At 45.6% G+C, this 18466-nt stretch overlaps 1 protein-coding gene across 2 annotated transcripts in view; it reads left to right on the top strand.

Annotated features, from left to right (window-relative positions):
• Window positions 1–12391, top strand: part of THAP12 (THAP domain containing 12) — a 39375-nt gene extending 26984 nt beyond the window's left edge. For both annotated transcript variants that reach the window (XM_068266653.1, XM_068266654.1), the window contains exon 5: window positions 10444–12391. In XM_068266653.1, the coding sequence (XP_068122754.1) occupies window positions 10444–12359 (1916 nt within the window). In that variant the 3' untranslated portion in view covers window positions 12360–12391. The remainder of the gene's footprint in view (window positions 1–10443) is intronic.
• Window positions 12392–18466: the final 6075 nt, after the last annotated feature.

Below are 18466 nucleotides of genomic sequence, written 5' to 3'. Positions count from 1 at the left end.
CGGAACAGCCTTATCTTTATAAGCTCACAGCATGTAATGTTTACGTATGCAGCTATAGCTTCTGCTTTAAAAAGATTTACGTTATTTTTAGACGTCATGAAATGTGTTAGAGATTTTCTTTTTTTATGTCTATTTCAGTAACAGAAATGCAGAGTCAGTGGCAGTCCCTTGGGGAACACTTTAGATGTGAGCTTCAGCGAATGATGGCGAGGGGCTTCTCTGGACCTGAATCGCCTGTGTTCTCTTACTTCAAGGACTTGTTGTTTCTTAAGCCCATCTTCCTGCAGAGGTAAGCACACAGGATTCCTGCATTGATTTTAGGCACTTCTGCTAGAAAGCTGCTGGATGTACAAGAAGCAGCAAGGCTAGTGCTGGCTGGTTTACCATTGCTCTGCATCTCTTGTGTAACCCGATACTTTTCTGTAGGTTGTGGCGTGTGCACGGCATCTGTCTTCATCTTCAGGCTAGGTTGTAGTGCCGCTGCTTGCCTGTACTGCTACACGCCACCTAGTGGTGTTCGTTGGGAAGGGAAAAACCAGTGAAATGGATAACGGCACTGCAGTTAGTCAAAAGATGAAGACAGGGACGAGGCTGCCTGTCCCACTACCTTTAACAAATGGCGGCAATGACTGGTGAGCAATTAATGGCAGTGCTGACCTAGGTCATTCACACAGCTGTGCTCAGGACTGCTTATGCCTCTGACTATAGTCCCAGTGATGATATGCTATGTACCCCCAAAGGGCTTGCTTAAGCTTCCCGGACTAGTGCCATGACGGTCTTGTGCAGTCTTGTTACCCTTTTTATGACAGTTGTGCAGTCAACACAGAATTAACCTATTGGCAGCCTCAATAGAATTATCTCGTTTGAGATAAGTGCAGTGTTTGACCTCAGTCAGCAGAACTCGTTGTGCTGTAAATTCTTGGAATGATTTGATGTCTCTCTGCTAGCAGAAAATATAGAAACTGACAGCCGAAGTCCCCTGTTACGGCCTCACACTGCCCCCTAGTGACAAGTGGCCATAAATACACGTCATAGCAGTACTAATTAGAAGCAAGGGAATGTAAGAAAGAAAAAAATAAAGCGCTAAAATAAATTGGCCTGGAGCACTTGCAAGCTTCTAAATAAATTGGCTGCTAAAGGGTTAAAGCAAGCCTAAAGTGAAAAATCTCACGTCAGGTTTTATAGGTACCTTGGTAGAAGGAAGGCTCTGGATAGCATAGAGCCTTCTCATTCTTCCAGCCGGCCATTCTGCGTTGTAGATATTTGACCTGCTAAGCCAATCAGCGGTGCTTAGTTCCCTTTAAAGTGGACCTAAAATCAAAACTTCCTCTCTGCTCTAAAACATAGGCACCAGCTTAACCCTCTGGGCGATACAATTATATCGCCCAGGAGGGGGCGCAGCACTATTTTTTAAAAAAATGTTTATTTTTTAAATCATGTGGCGAGCCCTGGGCTCGCTACATGATAGCCGCAGCGCAGCGGCATCCCCCCACCCACTCCGATCGCCTTCGGCGATCAGAGTAAGCAGGAAATCCCGTTCAGAACGGGATTTCCTGCTGGGCTTCCCCGGTCGCCATGGCGATGGGGCGGGATGAGTTCCGATCCACCCCTTAGCGCTGCCTTGCACTGATTGGCCAGGCTGCGCAAGGGGTCGGGGAGGGGGGGGGGCTGCACGGTAGGTAGCGGCAGATCGGCGGCGAGCGGCGGCGATCGGAAGTTACATGCAGGTAGCAAAGTGCTAGCTGCGTGTAACAAAAAAAAAATTATGCAAATCGGCCCACCAGGGCCTGAGAACTCCTCCTGCGCGACATACCCCGAGCTCAGCTCGGGATTATCGCCCAGGAGGTTAACCTCCCTGGCGGTTTATTTATTTTGCCAGGGAGGCTGAAATGGGGTTTTTTTTAAATAAAAAAAAAAATATTTCATGCAGCCAACTGAAAGTTGGCTGCATGAAAGCCCACTAGAGGGCGCTCCGGAAGCGTACTTTCGATCGCCTCCGGCAATCGAAAGTAACAAGATAGGCCGCAATGAGCGGCCTATCTTGTTTCGCTTTCCTCGTCGCCATGGCGACGAGCGGAGTGACGTCATGGACGTCAGTCGACGTCCTGACGTCAGAGCCGCCCGATCCAGCCCCTAGCGCCGGCCGGAACTGTTTGTTCCGGCTGCGCTGGGCTCGGGCGGCTGGGGGGTCCTTTTTCGCCGCTGCACGCGGCGGATCGCCGCGGAGCGGCGGCGATCGGGCAGCACACGCGGCTGGCAAAGTGCCGGCTGCGTGTGCTGCTTTTTGCAGAATGCAAATCGGCCCAGCAGGGCCTGAGCGGCGACCTCCGGCGGCATACCCCGAGCTCAGCTCGGGATTACCGCCAAGGAGGTTAATAACCTTTAAAGAAAAACATTTTTGTTACAGCTGATACAAATCCTGCAATCTGCAGTGTGTCTACTTCCTGCTTTCATTGAAAAAGACATAGGCTTCATCTCCTGTGTTTACAAAATAGCTGCTCTGCCGAGGCAGCCAGCTGACACAGCTGAGGGATCAAAGTTCAGTTGTGATTAGTCACAGATGAGGGGGATTAGACAGGCTAAACTCTCTAAATACACACAGGGTGCATTTCTCTGCTTCCCTTCTGTCCTGTGCAAGAGTTCAGGTCCACTTTAAGAAATTCACTGCTTTGTGTTGTTTGTTTAGCCACATCAGATTGTTCAGTTAAATCTATACACGGTACGTTTTTGTACCATGTAATCGAGCCGCTGATGGCTCGATTGATAATTTCTGACGTGTTCGATCACCCGCCGGATCGATTCCGCGCTCTATACCCGCGGGCGGGACAATGAAAGAAAACGAGAAGATGAGAAGCGCCCGCGGGGACGAGCGGGAATCGATCCAGGTGCCAGCGGGGACGTGCCGGAATCGATCCAGCGGCTCGATTGCACGGTACAAAACATACCGTTTGTTCCTAGAATTATCAGCAGCTGTGAATCAGAGCTGTGAGTTGCGTCATGGCTCTCTGCTCATAAGTAAACACTGAGGCTTAACCCTCTCAGTGCCCCCAGGAATGTGAAACCAAATGAAAATGAATTGTTTTCCCAAAAGTTTATCGTGCTGTGGCTAATGTTTTAGAGCTGAGAGGAAGTCCTGAGTTTAGTTTGTGGGTAAAATACTGTTCACTTTTTTGGGTGTGACTTTAATGAAGGCTGATTTGTGATTGGTTACAATAATTTGTGCATGGTTTGTGTATGCCTATTCTAAAGCAGGGGTGCATTCTGTTTTAGGACTGAGGACGCTCCTGTTCCTCGAGCTCCAGTGGATCCCCAGTGTGCCGTGATAGAAGAGGAGGATGCGGAAGTCATCTATATAGAGGACGACCCGTCGCCGTCTTCCGTGACCTTAATCGTGGAAACAGAAGAAGACCCGCAAGAGCTGCCCCAAGACTGTGCACCCCAAATCTCTCCGCATGAATTTCGGCAGTATGTGACCTCCCGCGTCTCTTCCAACGAGAGCTCTGAAGATGAAAGCTCGCACGTGGCCTTTGCCAGGAGTCTTATCCCTTACTTGGCACGAGTGCCGCCCAGCCACCAGGCCAGCCTGAGGACGGCACTGATGAACATTATATTTTGTTATATTGAGGACACACAAGGAGAGGCTTCGTCAGCTAGCCCAGATCTGCGGGAATTCGGCATCCACCGTGATCAGCCCCAAGCTCTCCTTTCTCTGCTCAGCGTAAAGAGTACATGACAATTAGGATGAGGGGTGTCCGACCGATGACATTTAGGTAATGAACATCAGGAACCGGGAGAGGAAAAAGGAAACAGGACACACCAGGAGACTCAGATAGTGCAGTATTTCCAGGCAATGAAATAGTGTGTGGAATAAATACTTACATACCTGGGTTGCTATTACATACCTGGGTTGCTATTAGGCAACCACAATATCAGGCAGGTGGAGAATTCTGTCTCCACACAGATTGGGTTTCCTCTTCAGGATAGGGTGTGATGCACTCCAGAAAAAGCATCTCTGCATAATTATCTCCTGGGACACCCCTGGGGGGTGTCCCCTGAGCTGGACGCTGTACTGTAAACCTGAGGAAGTGGGTAGGTCCTGCGAAACGCGTCGTCCTTTTCTATGTTACCCATTTTATACTACATTAGGACGCCTCATCCCATTTTGTGAATGTGACAAGTAGGGCTCAGGGTGGTGGTTCCTGTTCACCTTATGCGAATATGACGGAGCTGGTACCGCAGTGTTTGAACGCAGTTCTGAAGGTTCTTCAAGGCCAGTAGCTAGAGGCCTTCTTATGTAGCCTGTTAGGCCCACTCACTGGCTTCTTGTTTCTCCTGAAGACACGAGTCATATGATCCTGCTGCCAATGGATCTCAGAGCGTCACACAATAACCCGCTCACATCTTGAACCCCTCTCCAATTAGGTGCATTCTAAACCTTTTTTTTTTTTTTACCTCGTAATAGAAAAAAAAAGGCTAACAAATACTGTAAAACAAATCTTTATTTAGAGATTGCAGCTGTAAGATGCCAGTGGGTTGGGTAAACTTTACACACTGCTTGCAGCTCTGCCAGGAGGGAGGAGGGGCATGCAGGCCGCTAGAGCAATGCAGCCCACAGCGGAGAAAGAAAGATTGCCCACGCCTGCTCTAGTCTGTGGCACCTGTTGTCATGTTATAAGGCTTATCCCGATACGAATGTCACCCTTTATGTCATTCTTTTCTGATTTGCACTTATTTTTGTTCACAGATTAAACTAGTGATTTAGTAAAAGGTGTGATGTGTGCTTTTTATTTAATTATTTTTTTGCTTATACTTTATTTCTAATGAATGTGTGTATTAAAGGGAACCCGAGGTGAGAGAGAGATGTGGAGGATGCCATATTTATTTATTTTGCCTGGCAGCCCCTGCTGATCTATTTGGCTGCAGTAGTGTCTGAATCACACCAGAAACAAGCAGCAGCTAATCTTGTAAGATCTGACAATGTCAGAAACACCTGATCTGCTGCATGCTTGTTTAGGGTCTATGGCTGAAAGTATTAGAGGCAGAGGAACAGCAGGACAGCCAGGCAACTGGTATTGCTTAAAAGGAAATAAATATGGCACCCTCCATATACCTCTCACTTCAGTTGTCCTTTAACCTCTTGCCGACCACGTAAAGCCAATTGGCGTGAACGCAAGGGCAGCCCCAGGACTATTCCATACCAATTGGCATGAAGTCCTGGGGTGGGGTTTTGCTGGAAATCGCGCGCGCATCTCTGCTTGAATGACTGAACTCCGCTCCGCCATCAGCCTCCCAGCGGCAAGCGCCGCTAGGAGGCCGTTAGATGGCGAAACCGCCTTCTATTTACTCTGTACAGCGCTGCGATCTTCGGCTACGCTGTACTGGGGACGCCTGTGTGACACGGCTGTCCCTCTGGGCGGCAGAGAAGCGATCCGCTGTCATAGGCTGAGGCCTATGACAGCCGATCGCGCTGATTGGCTGACGGTGGGAAGGTGGGTTAAAAAAATAATAAAACCAAATGAACAGAGAAATGTATTGTAAAAGAAACAAATATTTTGTAAAAAAAATAAACTTTGGGGGAACAATCACAGCCCACCAACAGAAAGCTCTGTTGGGCCGAAATGGGGGGGGGGGGGGGGGATCACTTGTGTGCTAATTTGTATGGCCCTGCAGCTAGCCCTTAAAGCTGCAGTGGCTTAATTTGAAAAAATTGCCTGGTCACTGGGGGGTTTAAGCCCATGGTCCTTAAAGCAGCTCCTGGCTTCAAATAGCTGCAAGGGCTGCCATTGTTCAGAAGCTCAGCCCCCTGCTATTTTACAACTGGCATTATCCAGGCTAGGTGTGAAATTCTTCAACTGTAACTGATGTTTTCTGTTTGAAGTACAGTGGGGGTTTGTTTGTCGTCAATTAAGTCTAATGAGGTGATTTCTTATCTGCCTTCCACCATCTCCTGCTCAGCTTACGGACGGACAAAGTGGCTATTTTAACCCTTAGATGTAGAAAAATGAGGTAAAATGAAAGTTGTTTTTTTTTTTTATAATAAACCACATTTTTAAAATGCATTTTTAATTTGCTATAGAGCTGCCCTGGGTGTTAAAAATGATGCTCGGTTCACTTTAAGTGGTTAAGGGGCCAGAGCCTTGTGGTCTGTAATCGGTTAAAGTGAAGCTGAGGTGGTGAGACTCACTCCAGGTTAGATGCAAACCTATTTAGAGGGAAGGCTCTGGGTGCAATACAGGTCCTTGGTCCTCCTACCTCCTCAGCGCCTCTCGGGCAGTTTTCGGACTTACTTGCATCCCCAAGAAGTTTAGAAGACGAGCACAACCGTACTGCGCATGCGTGAGTCCAGGCTTATTCATGTGCAGGAAGGATACGCCCCTCTTCAGAAGCAGACAGGAATACGAGTAGATCTGAAGGCTGCCTGAGGAGTGCACAAGACGAACGATGGATGGACATAGGACTAGGCTCTATAGTATCCCTCCAAATAGGTATGTAAGAGGGCTAGTAATTTGGGACAGGGTACGAAGAGGGTAGTTTTAACAGCTAGGATTGGAAGATGAGGTTTAGGCATCTGGATGGCGAAGGGAATCTATTAAAGTGAACTCGAGGTGAGCGTGACCTGCCGTCCTCCCATGGTCTGCCGCTCAGCCGCAATCAGCCCTGGTAACTGGCTCAGACGCGTTCAGTTTGGATCTTCTGCACATGCCCAGGAGGTCTGCACGTGCGCAGAAGACCCAGACTGGACCCGACTGAGCCAGTTACCGGAACCGATTGCGGCTGAACGGCAGACCGCGGGAGGACGGCGAAGGACTCGCACGTGTTTATGGGGGTTGAGGAAGCCCTGGGTAAGTATCTTTTTTTGTGTTTAATGATCCCTGGTGCACTTTTACTGAGAGGGATATGGATGTTTCCTTTTAAACAATACCAGTTGCCTCTCAGTCCTGCTGATCTCTTTGGCTGCAGTAGAGTCTAAATCACACACCTGAAACAAGCAGGGCTGTGGAGTCGGAGTCGAGTCGGGGCAATTTTGGGTACCCGGAGTTGGAGTCGGAGTCGTTGATTTCATAAACTGGGGAGTCTGAGTCGGATGATGTACAAAATCCGCAGCCCTGTTAAGTATTAGGCTAAGGAGTCGGAGCCATTTTGGGTACCCGGAGTCGGAGTCGGAGTTGTGGTTTCATAAACTGAGGAGTTGGAGTCAGAAGATTTTTGTCCGACAGCTAATCCAGTCTGACTTCAGTCAGAGCACCTGATCTGCATGCTTGTTGAGGGGCTGTGGCTAAAAGTATTAGCGACACAGGATCAGCAGGAGAGTCAGGCAACCGGTATTATTTTAAGAGGGAAAAAATCCATATCCCTCTTAGTTTAGGTTGCCTTTAAGGGGGGAGGTGCTGATAGAACTGGCTCAATGCTCACAGAGGCTTACAAATCTATCAGCTGATCAAACTGATCATGTGCTTCTCAACGAGTTCTCCAAGGCTGGGCCATCTCTAGTGTGGAGTAGAAACAGAAAAAGATAGAGGCAATCAGGGTGCAGGGAAGATGGGTGAGTGTGCTAGAAGTTGCTGTATTCTAGATCATTGGGTCCAGACCCGAGCGCTTTAATTACAGCACAGGTAGATTTGGGCGCAGCCGCCGCCACCATAGGCTGTAATAGGAATTACAGCCATAGCAGCGCACACATAGTAACTTCGGCGACGTCAGAAGACAGCTGAAGTTACTTTTAAAACACAATAATTCGGCTTCCAGCAACTGCTGGAAGCCGAATTATTTCATTCCCCACCATCCATGGCGGCCTGGAGGGGGGGATAATATTTAGCACGGCCGGGAACTTGTGCAGCAGCAGGATCAGCCATGTACTGGCTGTATCCTGCGCCCAAGTCTCCTGGCGCCGATTTTATATGTATCCTCCAGACCTGTTACTACTGAAGCGGCATGTAAGGTTGCATAACCATGTGTGAGAAGAACCAGGACTCCTGACCCACGATTTGCATTTGTAATCTTGGGATTGGGGCCTACGGAATGAATAGTGGAGTATAAACTTATTTGCCAGGGACTGCTTTCCATCATTTACATTAGTAGGGGAAGCCTCTGAATATTCTAGAGGTTACTCTAGTTTTCCCGCCACTTTTGAGCAGGGACCCTCTGAACAATATTCAGCATTAATGTTACGTATTGCTCATGGCCACATTGCGCAGGTGCAAAGCACAGCCTGTGCAGTAGCACGGAGACGCTCATGGTTTTTGTTTCTCCATGTAGGAGTTTCTCCGTCCTACTGCACAGGCATCAACGCACTAGCGCCTGCACTTGTACGTGGAGGGGAGTGCGGCCGCGATGATAAAGAGGGCTCTGGCTAGGTGTACATGTGATTAAAGTGGTCTGAAACTCTGACATAACATTAAATAAAAATGTGTATTTCTACTTTTTATTACTCAGTTATCATATTTGCTTTTGTGCATATGTAATATTGTCTGTCTACAAATTACAAGTTTCCAAAGTGTAGTTTTGCCCTGAAAGTCGCTATTGCATTTTATTCAAACTGCTTTTTATTATATATTAAAATCTTCTAGTGAGTTGTTCTGAACTGTGTGTGGGCCTGAAGCAGAGACAGCTTCTCTTACTTGTTAGACACACATGTATCAACATTGAAATGTAAACAAAGATACTGTTATCTCCAGTTTGGATGTGGTTTGAAGCTGAATAGCAGGACAAAGTGCTTTGTTTAACCATTTCAGTGATGATCTGCTAAAAAAAATTTTTGGGAATCTTTTAGAGCTAAGTAGAAATGCTGGCTTTCACACCACATTAAGGCGCCGGGAAATTTGGGCGCAAAGTAAATCAGAAAACTGCTGACCCAACTTTCGCAAAAGTTGCGGCGGCGTTCATTATTATTCCCCCTCCAGGCTGCCATGGATAGTGGGGTAAGATGTCATTTGGCCGCCAACTATTGCTGGCGGCCGAGTTACACAGTTTTTATAGTAATTTGTGCTCTGTCTTTTGAGTGCCTATAGTGGCGCTTAGTGCACCCAAATTTCCTGCACCATTTTTGCAGTCTCCCTTGGCTAGTAACAGGGGTTGTGGAGCATTGGGTAAGTCTCTGGATGATCTAGAGGTAAGTATCTTAAAGAGGACCTTCAGAGTAAATCCTAAAATCCAGCACCCTGCAAGTAAAAGGAAGTTATATTTACCAGAGAAGCCTTGTCCCGCGATGCCGTCCCGAAGTCCCCGCATCACCCGACTTCCCGCACCTGGCCCCGCCTCCTCTCTCTCTCTCTCTCTCTCTCTCTCCCCGGAGAAAAACGCCAAGCTATTTACTGTAGTAAATAGCTTGGAGTTTTTCTCTGCGAAGGCATCACGGGACAAGACTTCTTGGGTAACTATAGCTTTCTTTTACTTGAAGGCTGCTGGATTTTAGGTTTTACTCTGGATGTCTTCTTTAAGTGTTATTTTTTTTAATATAGGATTAAAGCCCCATTTACACTTAATCAGCTGGTTCGCGTTTTTTTTCTTCTCCATAGCAGTGCATTGTGAAAAAGATTTCAGTTAAAACGCGTTAAAGAAAACCTGAACTGAAAATTAAAAGTCAAAATAAGCATACACAAGTCATACTTACCTCCTGTGTAGTCTACTCCTCAATCTCTTTTTCCTCTCCTGCGTCCTGTTTGACCACTGTGATCAATGGAATTCTCCGTCCTCCATTTTGAAAATGGCCATTACCCCATAACAGCTTTCTGGTCAACACACAGTTAAACTGTAACATCGCACACTTGAGCCATAGGGAAACATGGACACATCAGTTCTCCTCCCAGCTGTAACTGACAGCAACTGATATATAACTGAGAGCAACTGATATATTTCAGTTCTGACAAAATGTTGTCAGAACTGGAGGGATCACTGTAAGAAGAAAATGGTGAGCTTCTGAGAGGAACTGATGGCAAGGTAACTATGTAATGTTCATTTGAAGTTATCTCGAGTGTTTATTTTAAATAATTTTACTCAGTACAGGTTCTCTTTAAGTGTGAACTGTGCCATAGGAAAACATAAGCATCAGTTATCCTTTCAGTTATAACTGAGAGCAACTGATTAATAAGTGTAAACGGGGCCTAAAGGTGTGCTTTTTACTGCGCCAAGAGGCAGGGAACAGAAGCGGCCCAGTGCATTATGGGGTCATCCCTGTGTCCTAGCGTATGTCTGCTGCTATGTGAGGGGTGTGTACAGGAAAGAACGCTCCACAGCCATCTGTCATCTGTTCTTATAATCTACAGCATAGGATGCCTTCAAAAATCTGTGCATAGATTACTAAGATATTATATGATCTGTTAAAATGTCATGTACAAGTAATTTACGCTGTAATTTTGTATGTGCTTGTGACCTTTGTATTCATTTTGTTACACTTTTAACTTTCATTTTTCAACCCTGATTACTTTTTTGTTTTTACATTTTTAGTTGACGCTGTGGTTCCTGAACAGGAAAACCATCAATCAAACAACGATGGGGATATACAAATAGTAGAAATAGACCAGAACGAGGAAAGCTTGGGGATGACGACCGAGGAGAAGGAACACAAGGACTACATCAGATCCCTCTTTGAGATTGTATTGCTAATGGGCAAGCAGAACGTATCGTTGGAGGGTCGTACTTGTAAAGTCCCTGAAGATGTTTATACTCCCGACAACTTCCAGGCTCTTCTCGAGTATCGCATAAATTCTGGGGACGACGTCCTCAGGAGGAGGTTTGAGATGCTTGCCGTGAACCAGCAGTACTGCTCTGAACTCCAACAGCAGCAGATCCTGATCATATGCGAGAGTTGCATAAGAGAAGACGTGCTGAAGGACGTGTGGAACTCCCAGTTCTTCTCCATCGTTGCTGAAGACGCCATCGATATGGCAGGAGTGGAACATGCTCCCATCTTCCTACGGTATCTTGACGATGCTTACAGCTTGCGGGAAGAATTTGTTGGATTTTTCCCTTGCGAGGCCGACGCCGAAGTCTTAGCCGCTGACTTATTATCGACTCTTACCGATAAATGGGCTTTGAATATGGAATACTGTCGTGGACAGTCTTACGTTGTCTCCAGCAAACTTTCTTCTAAAATGAAGGTTGTAGGTTCTCATTTGCAACAAAAGTTCCCACAAGCGACTTGTACGCTCAGTTCTTCTTGTGCCTTGAACATTTGGTTGGCAAAGTCAACGCCGGTGTCCAGCGTCTCGGTGGCATTGGGAATCTTGGAGGATGTTTATTTATTTTTTAAAAACTCCCCAGCCTTGCTGGAAGACCTGAGAAGTACAATCACCACACTCTTTGAGGACAATGCTGAGAAGGGTTCTGAACTTAAAGAAATCTTAAATTCTGAATGGACAAGCAGACACGATACTTTTGACGTTGTAGTAACTCTTATTCATTCATTCATTCTTTGCTTAGACAAAGCGGCCAGCGATCCTGTCTTGGATGGCAAGATAAGCAGTCGTGCATTCATTCTTTCAAGTGCCTTGACCGATTTCGACTTTTTGGTTACCGTTGTAATACTGAAAAATGCCCTCTCTTTCACTAGAGCTTTCGGCAAGAATTTGCAAGGGTTTACATCTGATGTTTTCTCTGCTGCCAATAGTCTGACAGCGGTGCTGCATGCTTTGAATGAGGTCATGGAAAACAATGAAGTTTACCACGAGTTCTGGTTTGAGGAGGCCACCACGTTAGCTGCCAAATTAGAAATTCCAGTAAAGATCCCAGGTAGGTTCCGAAGAATGCACTTTGCCAACTTTCCACATGACCTAACACCCGAAACCTTCTATAGAGAGGCTCTTAGTGTACCCACAGTCCAACATGTCATTCAAGGCTTAAAGGACATCTTTTCAGAAGAGCATTTGAAGTCCCTCAAGTGTTTGTCCTTGGTTCCCTCTGTGATGGGGCAACTAAAATTCAGCGCCAACGAAGAACATAACACCGATTTGTACAAATGTGACCTTCCGAACCCAGACACTCTTACTGCGGAACTTCACTGCTGGCGGGTTAAATGGAAACACCGTGGTAAGGATGTTGACCTGCCAACCAACATATTTGACTCCCTCCAGATGCCCGATATAAAGTTTTTTCCAAATGTTCAGGCCCTTCTCAAAGTTTTATGTGTTTTGCCTGTTATCAAAAGTGAAAGCGAGAAGTTTGAGACAAGCAGGAGACGTTTGCGATACTACCTAGAAAACACGCCGGCGGACCAGCGCTCGTGCCACCTGGCATTTCTGAATGTAAATTTTGACGCAAAACATGACTTGGACTTAATGGTGGACACCTATGTGAAGATGGAAGAGAATAAAAACAAAGTTGATTCCAACTCACCGGGTTCAGACATGGTCCAGGAAGTTTGATGTCAGCACAAATATATATTTTTGGGGGGTTACTTTTTTTTTTATACGTTCTTTTTGTACCTTGTTTTGATTTGTTGCGGATGTTCTGGCTTTAAAGCAAACCTGACATAAAAAACAAAAACCTGTTTTTACTTTGATGGCTAGCTGACCCAGAAATATCTTTTCGTAGATGTTTCTAAATGTTTAAAGTAGATCTTTACTATTAAAAGTGACACTTGATGAAATATGTAATCCTATCCACTCACAAAATAACGTCCGACTAAGTTGGTAAATTTCGGAGGAGACTTCTTAAGATAGGCATACACGGGTCGATGTATGGGCAGATTGATCATGAGATAGATCCCTCTCTGAATTAAAAATGATTAGGTAGAGATCTGTTTCCTGTCCATATATACGGCACAACGATTTCCAATAGATTTCAGCATGAAGTCTATCAGAAATCTGCCTAGCACCGCCGCCTGCCCAGGGCAGAGGAGTTGAAGCAATTTTGGGTATTCTGAGTCGGTGGTTTCAATAAACTGAGGAGTCAGATGATATTTGTACCGACTCCACAGCCCTGCACCTGCCTGCCCCTCCCCCAGGTGTAAAAGTGTTTCTCCCCCCCCCCCCCCCCCCCCCCCCAGGGCTCATGCTCAGTAAAATTTCACCTGTCCCCAACCGTGACTCCCAGCCTTCTCTGGTGTTACCTAGTGATACCAGGCACATGTAGTGATGTCACACAAGCACCCGTGTTATGTGGTACAGACGGTAAACACCGGAGGAGGCCCTTGGGGTCAGGCTGGCAGGAAGGTGAAACTTTTACACTGCGCACTAGAACAAGGTAGAGGGGGGGGCACACTTGATCAAGCCCTTGTGACCAATATTTTCCAGCATGTCCAATCTACCCTTTCAGCTGGAAATCGATCAAAAGATTGATCGTGAGGCATAAATTCTGTTCCAAATTGCTAAAATTATCAAATTGGAAGGTCAATCAGGCTGCAGTATCGAGTAGGGTATGGCAGCTACATAACTACCGGAGGATGATTATAATAATGGGGGCGTGGCCTGACGGTCTTTACTGCTAGTTTCCCATGGGTGTGCCTACCTCAGCCTGCACCGCTTCGGATGACCTCATTCTCCCACAATGCTTCTGTGAGGCAAACCTTTGAGCTGCCTAATACAAGCTTCAGCAGTGCTTTCACACATGCATGTCATGTCTGTTGGGAAAAGAATGTAGCTAGTATACAGTGCGATAGGAAAACAGAACATGCGACTTGGAATGGTCTGCCATTTAATGGTATAATATCTTCCTCAGATGTGATCATTCTATCATATGTTTACCATCACATTGTACAGAAAACCACGTGGTATGTGGAGAAAATCAATGTGAAACGATTGTATTTGTCGACTGGAATACAGAATTTCGTCTGTGATAATGTTGGATTTTACGATGGTGGCTGAAGAGAGAGGTTGTACCCTAATCGACCCGTTAATGGGAACAATTGATAATTACCTTCTGTTCACTTACGATGCCGTAAATCTAATTGAACGATCGCATCTGAGGAGACTATTGTATCGTTAATGTGCACCTTTAAAGTGAATGGGAACCGCATTTTTAATAAAATGAAGCAAATACTTACCTAAGGAGAGGGAAGGCTCTGGGTCGTATAGAGCCTTCTGTCTCCTCTCTCGGTGCTCTCTATCCTGTGCTGGCTCCCCCCATTTCACTTCCCCACCGAAAGGGTATTTGGAAGTCTTCGGGAGCCATGTCCTCCTGAAGACGTGCGGCTCCATACTGCACACACGTGAGCGTGCAAGAGAGCGTGCTTGCGCAGGTGCAGTACAGGGCCGCCCTTCTTTAGGAGCACTCGGGCTCCCTGAAGACTTCTGAAGCCTCCTTCGGCCGGGTAAAGCAGTATTTGACTAATTTAGTCAAATACTGCTACCGGGGCGAGCCAGCACCGGAACGAGGGGACCAGGAGAGGAGTGGGAAGGCTCTATAGGACCCAGAGCCTTCCCTCTCCTTGGGTAAGTATCTGTCTCATTTGTTTAAATGCGGTTCCCATTCACCTTAAAGCAAGCCTGAAAACAACCTCATGGTATAATGACTTGTATGTGTAGTACAGATAAAGAATAGAACATTAGTAGCAAAGAAAAGTCTCATTTTTTTCAGTCACAGCTTTTTTTTTTTTTTATAACATTACATAATTCTGTTGTAATTTAAAAACCACTCTCTGTCTTTTAAGCTATAACACAAAGCAGAAATAATGACCCGTTGAACTTCCCTGCAGTAAAACCTTATCTAAATCTATCTCTCACTGTTTCTTGGCTATTTAAGTGCCCCAGAAAACAGGACTGCATCCCACCCAGTGGGTTGAAGAGCTCAGGAAAGCTCTTTTGCATAGATAACTGAAATTTATCTTAACTGTTCCTGTATTGTAAAACAGTATGAGACTTTTATTATGCTACTAATGATCTATTTCTTAGCTGTACTACACATAAAATTCATTCTCTTAAGTTTATTTTCACTGCAGGTTTGCTTTGTCTTGTTCACACTTTCTGATGCAAACTATACATCTTTGTGTGCGTTTCAAGTGTTCATGGTTGCAATACAAGAGCGCTGGTAACGTGCGCATCATCGGCTGAGGTAGTCAGTGAAATACCAATAATGCTGCTTAACCTTGCATGGATTGTTTTCAGCAGGGAGTACAGCTGGTTCCTGCTGCATTCACTCAGTGTAACATTTGCATGCCAGCTGAAGTCATTTGCATCTTGTTGACTATCTGCTCATTCAATAAACTTACAATTCTCATTCCATGTGTTAAAGAGGAACTTCAACCTAAACAAACATGCTGTCATTAAGTTACATTAGCTATATTAATTAAAATAGATAGGTAATATAATCTCTTACCCACCCTGTTTTAAAAGAACAGGCAAATGTTTGTTTTTTCATGGGGGCAGCCATCTTTTTGGTTGAAAGGAGGTGACATGGAGCATGAGACACAGTTCCAACTGTCCTGTGTCCTGATCACCCCTCCCAGCTGCACGCGCTAGGCTTCAAATTCAACATTTAAAAAAAAATTTGCACCAAAACCGCAGAAGGAGAACAACAACATCAGAAATCCCATCATGCTTTGCACAGCACCACGGGAAAAATGCCCGCGCAGTTTTCTTCTGTACAACTAAAAATGAGGCTTGGGTAAGAAAAACAAAATTCTGATGCTGTGAAATTGTTAAAGAAACACCAAGTCTCTTCAGTGCTGCTGAGTAGATTTTTAGCCTGGAGGTTCACTTAAATGTAGCACACTGCAATGCTTATCAGAGGCGTGGAGCTTTAAATGTGCATCATTGTAAGCAGCAAAAGAAAGACCGCACACTGCCTTCCTGTCCGGAGGAGCACTCGGGTGACAGTGCTTCTGGTTGAAACCTCTCCACTGCCCGTGTGGCTGGTAAAACGCGCACACACCTTCCCCTCCACATCATCTCCCCACATAGCAGAGTAGCGCAGTGTAATATTTTCCTGCTCCAGCAATGCATTGGGTCTTCTGTTCTTCCTGGAAATCACATGTTTTAAAGCGGATCCAAGATGAAAAACTAACTATAACAAGTAACTTGTCTATACTGTATATCTTATCCAAAGTTTAGATAGTTTACACAGCAAATCTAGCTACAAACAGCTTCAACAGTTTGATTATTTATTCCTGTGATACAATGACAGCAGCCATGTTTTGTTTGTCACATTACACACAGGCAAGCTGATATCATCTCCAGCCCTCCGTCTGTGACAAATTCAGTCCCCTCTCCTCCCCCTACTTCCCCTCTGCCTCTGAAATCTATGGCTAGTAACCTCCTCCTGCCCAGACTGAGCTCCCATAAGCCCTTGCCACAGTGCCAATGCACTCAGGAGAAGCTGTGGGCGTGGCTTGCTTCGTTTATAAGGAATTAGAGTATTAAAACAAAACCAAAAAGTTTGGCTTGAGGAATGCCCTATAAACTATATGTAAGGAACACAATTATGCAATGAGTAAAAGTTTATCTCGGATCCACTTTAAGCTGCATACTTTCTTCTTTTGATCACATGACATGCATCAGGAGCCAGAGGTATGCAGCATAAAGCATGTGGCTGTCAGGAAGATCAGTGGAGTCCTGAAGCAGCACTGGAGCAGCTAAATGCTAAACTGCTCTACTGGGCTACTCAGAAGGGGGGTGGAGCTGGGCCCCCCATGGTCGCTATGGTTACACTACTTAGTTTGAGACTTCTATAAATGTTAAATCCTGATACAAAATTGGGCCCACGACTTAGACTGTTTTAGATTTTGGCCCCTTCCATGATTGAGTTTGACACCTCTGCTGTAAGAACACCTCTGAAGTAAGGTTAAAAAAAATTATACTGTTGGTCGAATATGACATAGCAACACCTGAATGCTTCCAACTGCCGCTGTTCAGCACCGAACAAGCAGGTCAGGAGAAGTTCACTGGCTTTTGAGCACGTTGCGTTTCACATGACTCCGATACTTCCTCCTTCCAAACTGGAACGGTTCACATATCCTCGTAGAGACCACCATTCCATTGCTGCACCCAGCTTCATCTCCTGGCTGTGCTCCTAGCTGTGGACTCGCACAATCAGACTTGGCATGTGAATAAGGTCTGGGCATGCTCAATAGAAGGAAAGCCACTCCACAGCTTTTTTTTCTTCCGTGCATAACAGCTTGCCTCTCCCAGGCATGCTCAGACCTTATTCGCACATGCCCAGTCCAGAGGCACTTGTCCACAGCCGCACTCATAACCAGAAGAAACAGATTTGACTGGTGCGAGCTGGATAGGTATAAAGGGAGCCTGCGCTGGAACAGTGGTCTGTAATTTTTTTTCCATTTAGTTTACTCCAGCTGTACTTTTATTTTTCTGGAAAAAAATAACCATTTTCTCAGAATATACAATATATGCATTGCAAAGATTTTAGCAAACAGTTTAAGGCCAACGTCAGATACTCTTTTTAATGCATGTATTAGTAATGCAATTTGTATATTTTTTTTTTTTACTTGTTTTTCCAATTAAAACTGTAAATCAGCTTTTGATCTCATCACTACAGACTATCAGCTGCTGCTGCTCACCTCCCCTGCCTTCCCTTAGTACTTAGTATAGAAAGAAGGGGACTGTATCTCTGTGATAGCCTGTGGTTTAAGGCAGTCATCCCTTTATCAAGCTTGCTGTTTCAGGCAGTCAGCCCTTTATCAAGCCCACTGTTTCAGGCAGTCCGCCTTTTATCAGGCTGAACAGCCCCTGAACTTCAAAAGATGACACTAATTATGGTATAGAAACACAGGTTTTTATTAGAAGCAACTCGTTTCATGGGCTAAACCCACCTCTTCAGGCCAAATTTTCATTCCAAGACAATAGTGCAGCTGAGTTTAGAGTGCCTACAGAGCTGCGCTTAGGAGGAGCAGTAAGAAACAATCACTCTGTGGTGCTAGTTAGCAGGAAGCACACGATGGGGACAACTATCGGTAAAAAAACATTGGCACGGGCCGTAAATCTGCAGCTCAGAGCAGTAACCCCAAGCCTGACTCGTGGTAGCTGCTGGGAGCTATATACAGAGCCTGCGGGCATCTGTAACTCTCCTCCTCCAGGATCCAGACACTGGCAGCTATCGTCCTTCCAGTCCTCGGAGGCTCTCGATCCCTCGGGTGAGATTGCTGTTCGTCACATGATGCCGGACTATAGGGGTAGAGCCCCACGTGATGCCTCACTATAGGGGTAGAGCTCCACCCAGTGGACAATGGGAGAATTGCAGTGTTGGATCCAGGGGAGCTGCTGCAAATCTCTCTGCGGTGTGATTTTTTTTTTTCTTGCTTTTAGGGTCTGAAAGCTTGAGAAAAAAATTGCACGGCTTTTAGACGCTATAATCCAGGAGTAATCAATCCTACTGCCAGAGAGGTTAAAATACATACATATAAAATGTACTATAAATTAAAAAACATTTCTACATCGCTGTCATTTGCATTGGTAGTGGTTCTGTTGAAAGGCTAGTGAATTAGTTTGCGCTCTGTCGGTCACATTCAAAGAAAAAATGGCTTTTAAACTTGTATAAGCAGGTACAGAGGACAGAGGGGGACACTGAAGGCACAGGG

Source organism: Hyperolius riggenbachi, chromosome 2, assembly GCF_040937935.1.
Source record: "Hyperolius riggenbachi isolate aHypRig1 chromosome 2, aHypRig1.pri, whole genome shotgun sequence".
Lineage (NCBI taxonomy): Eukaryota > Metazoa > Chordata > Amphibia > Anura > Hyperoliidae > Hyperolius > Hyperolius riggenbachi.
This window is presented reverse-complemented; position numbering and strand designations above follow the sequence as displayed.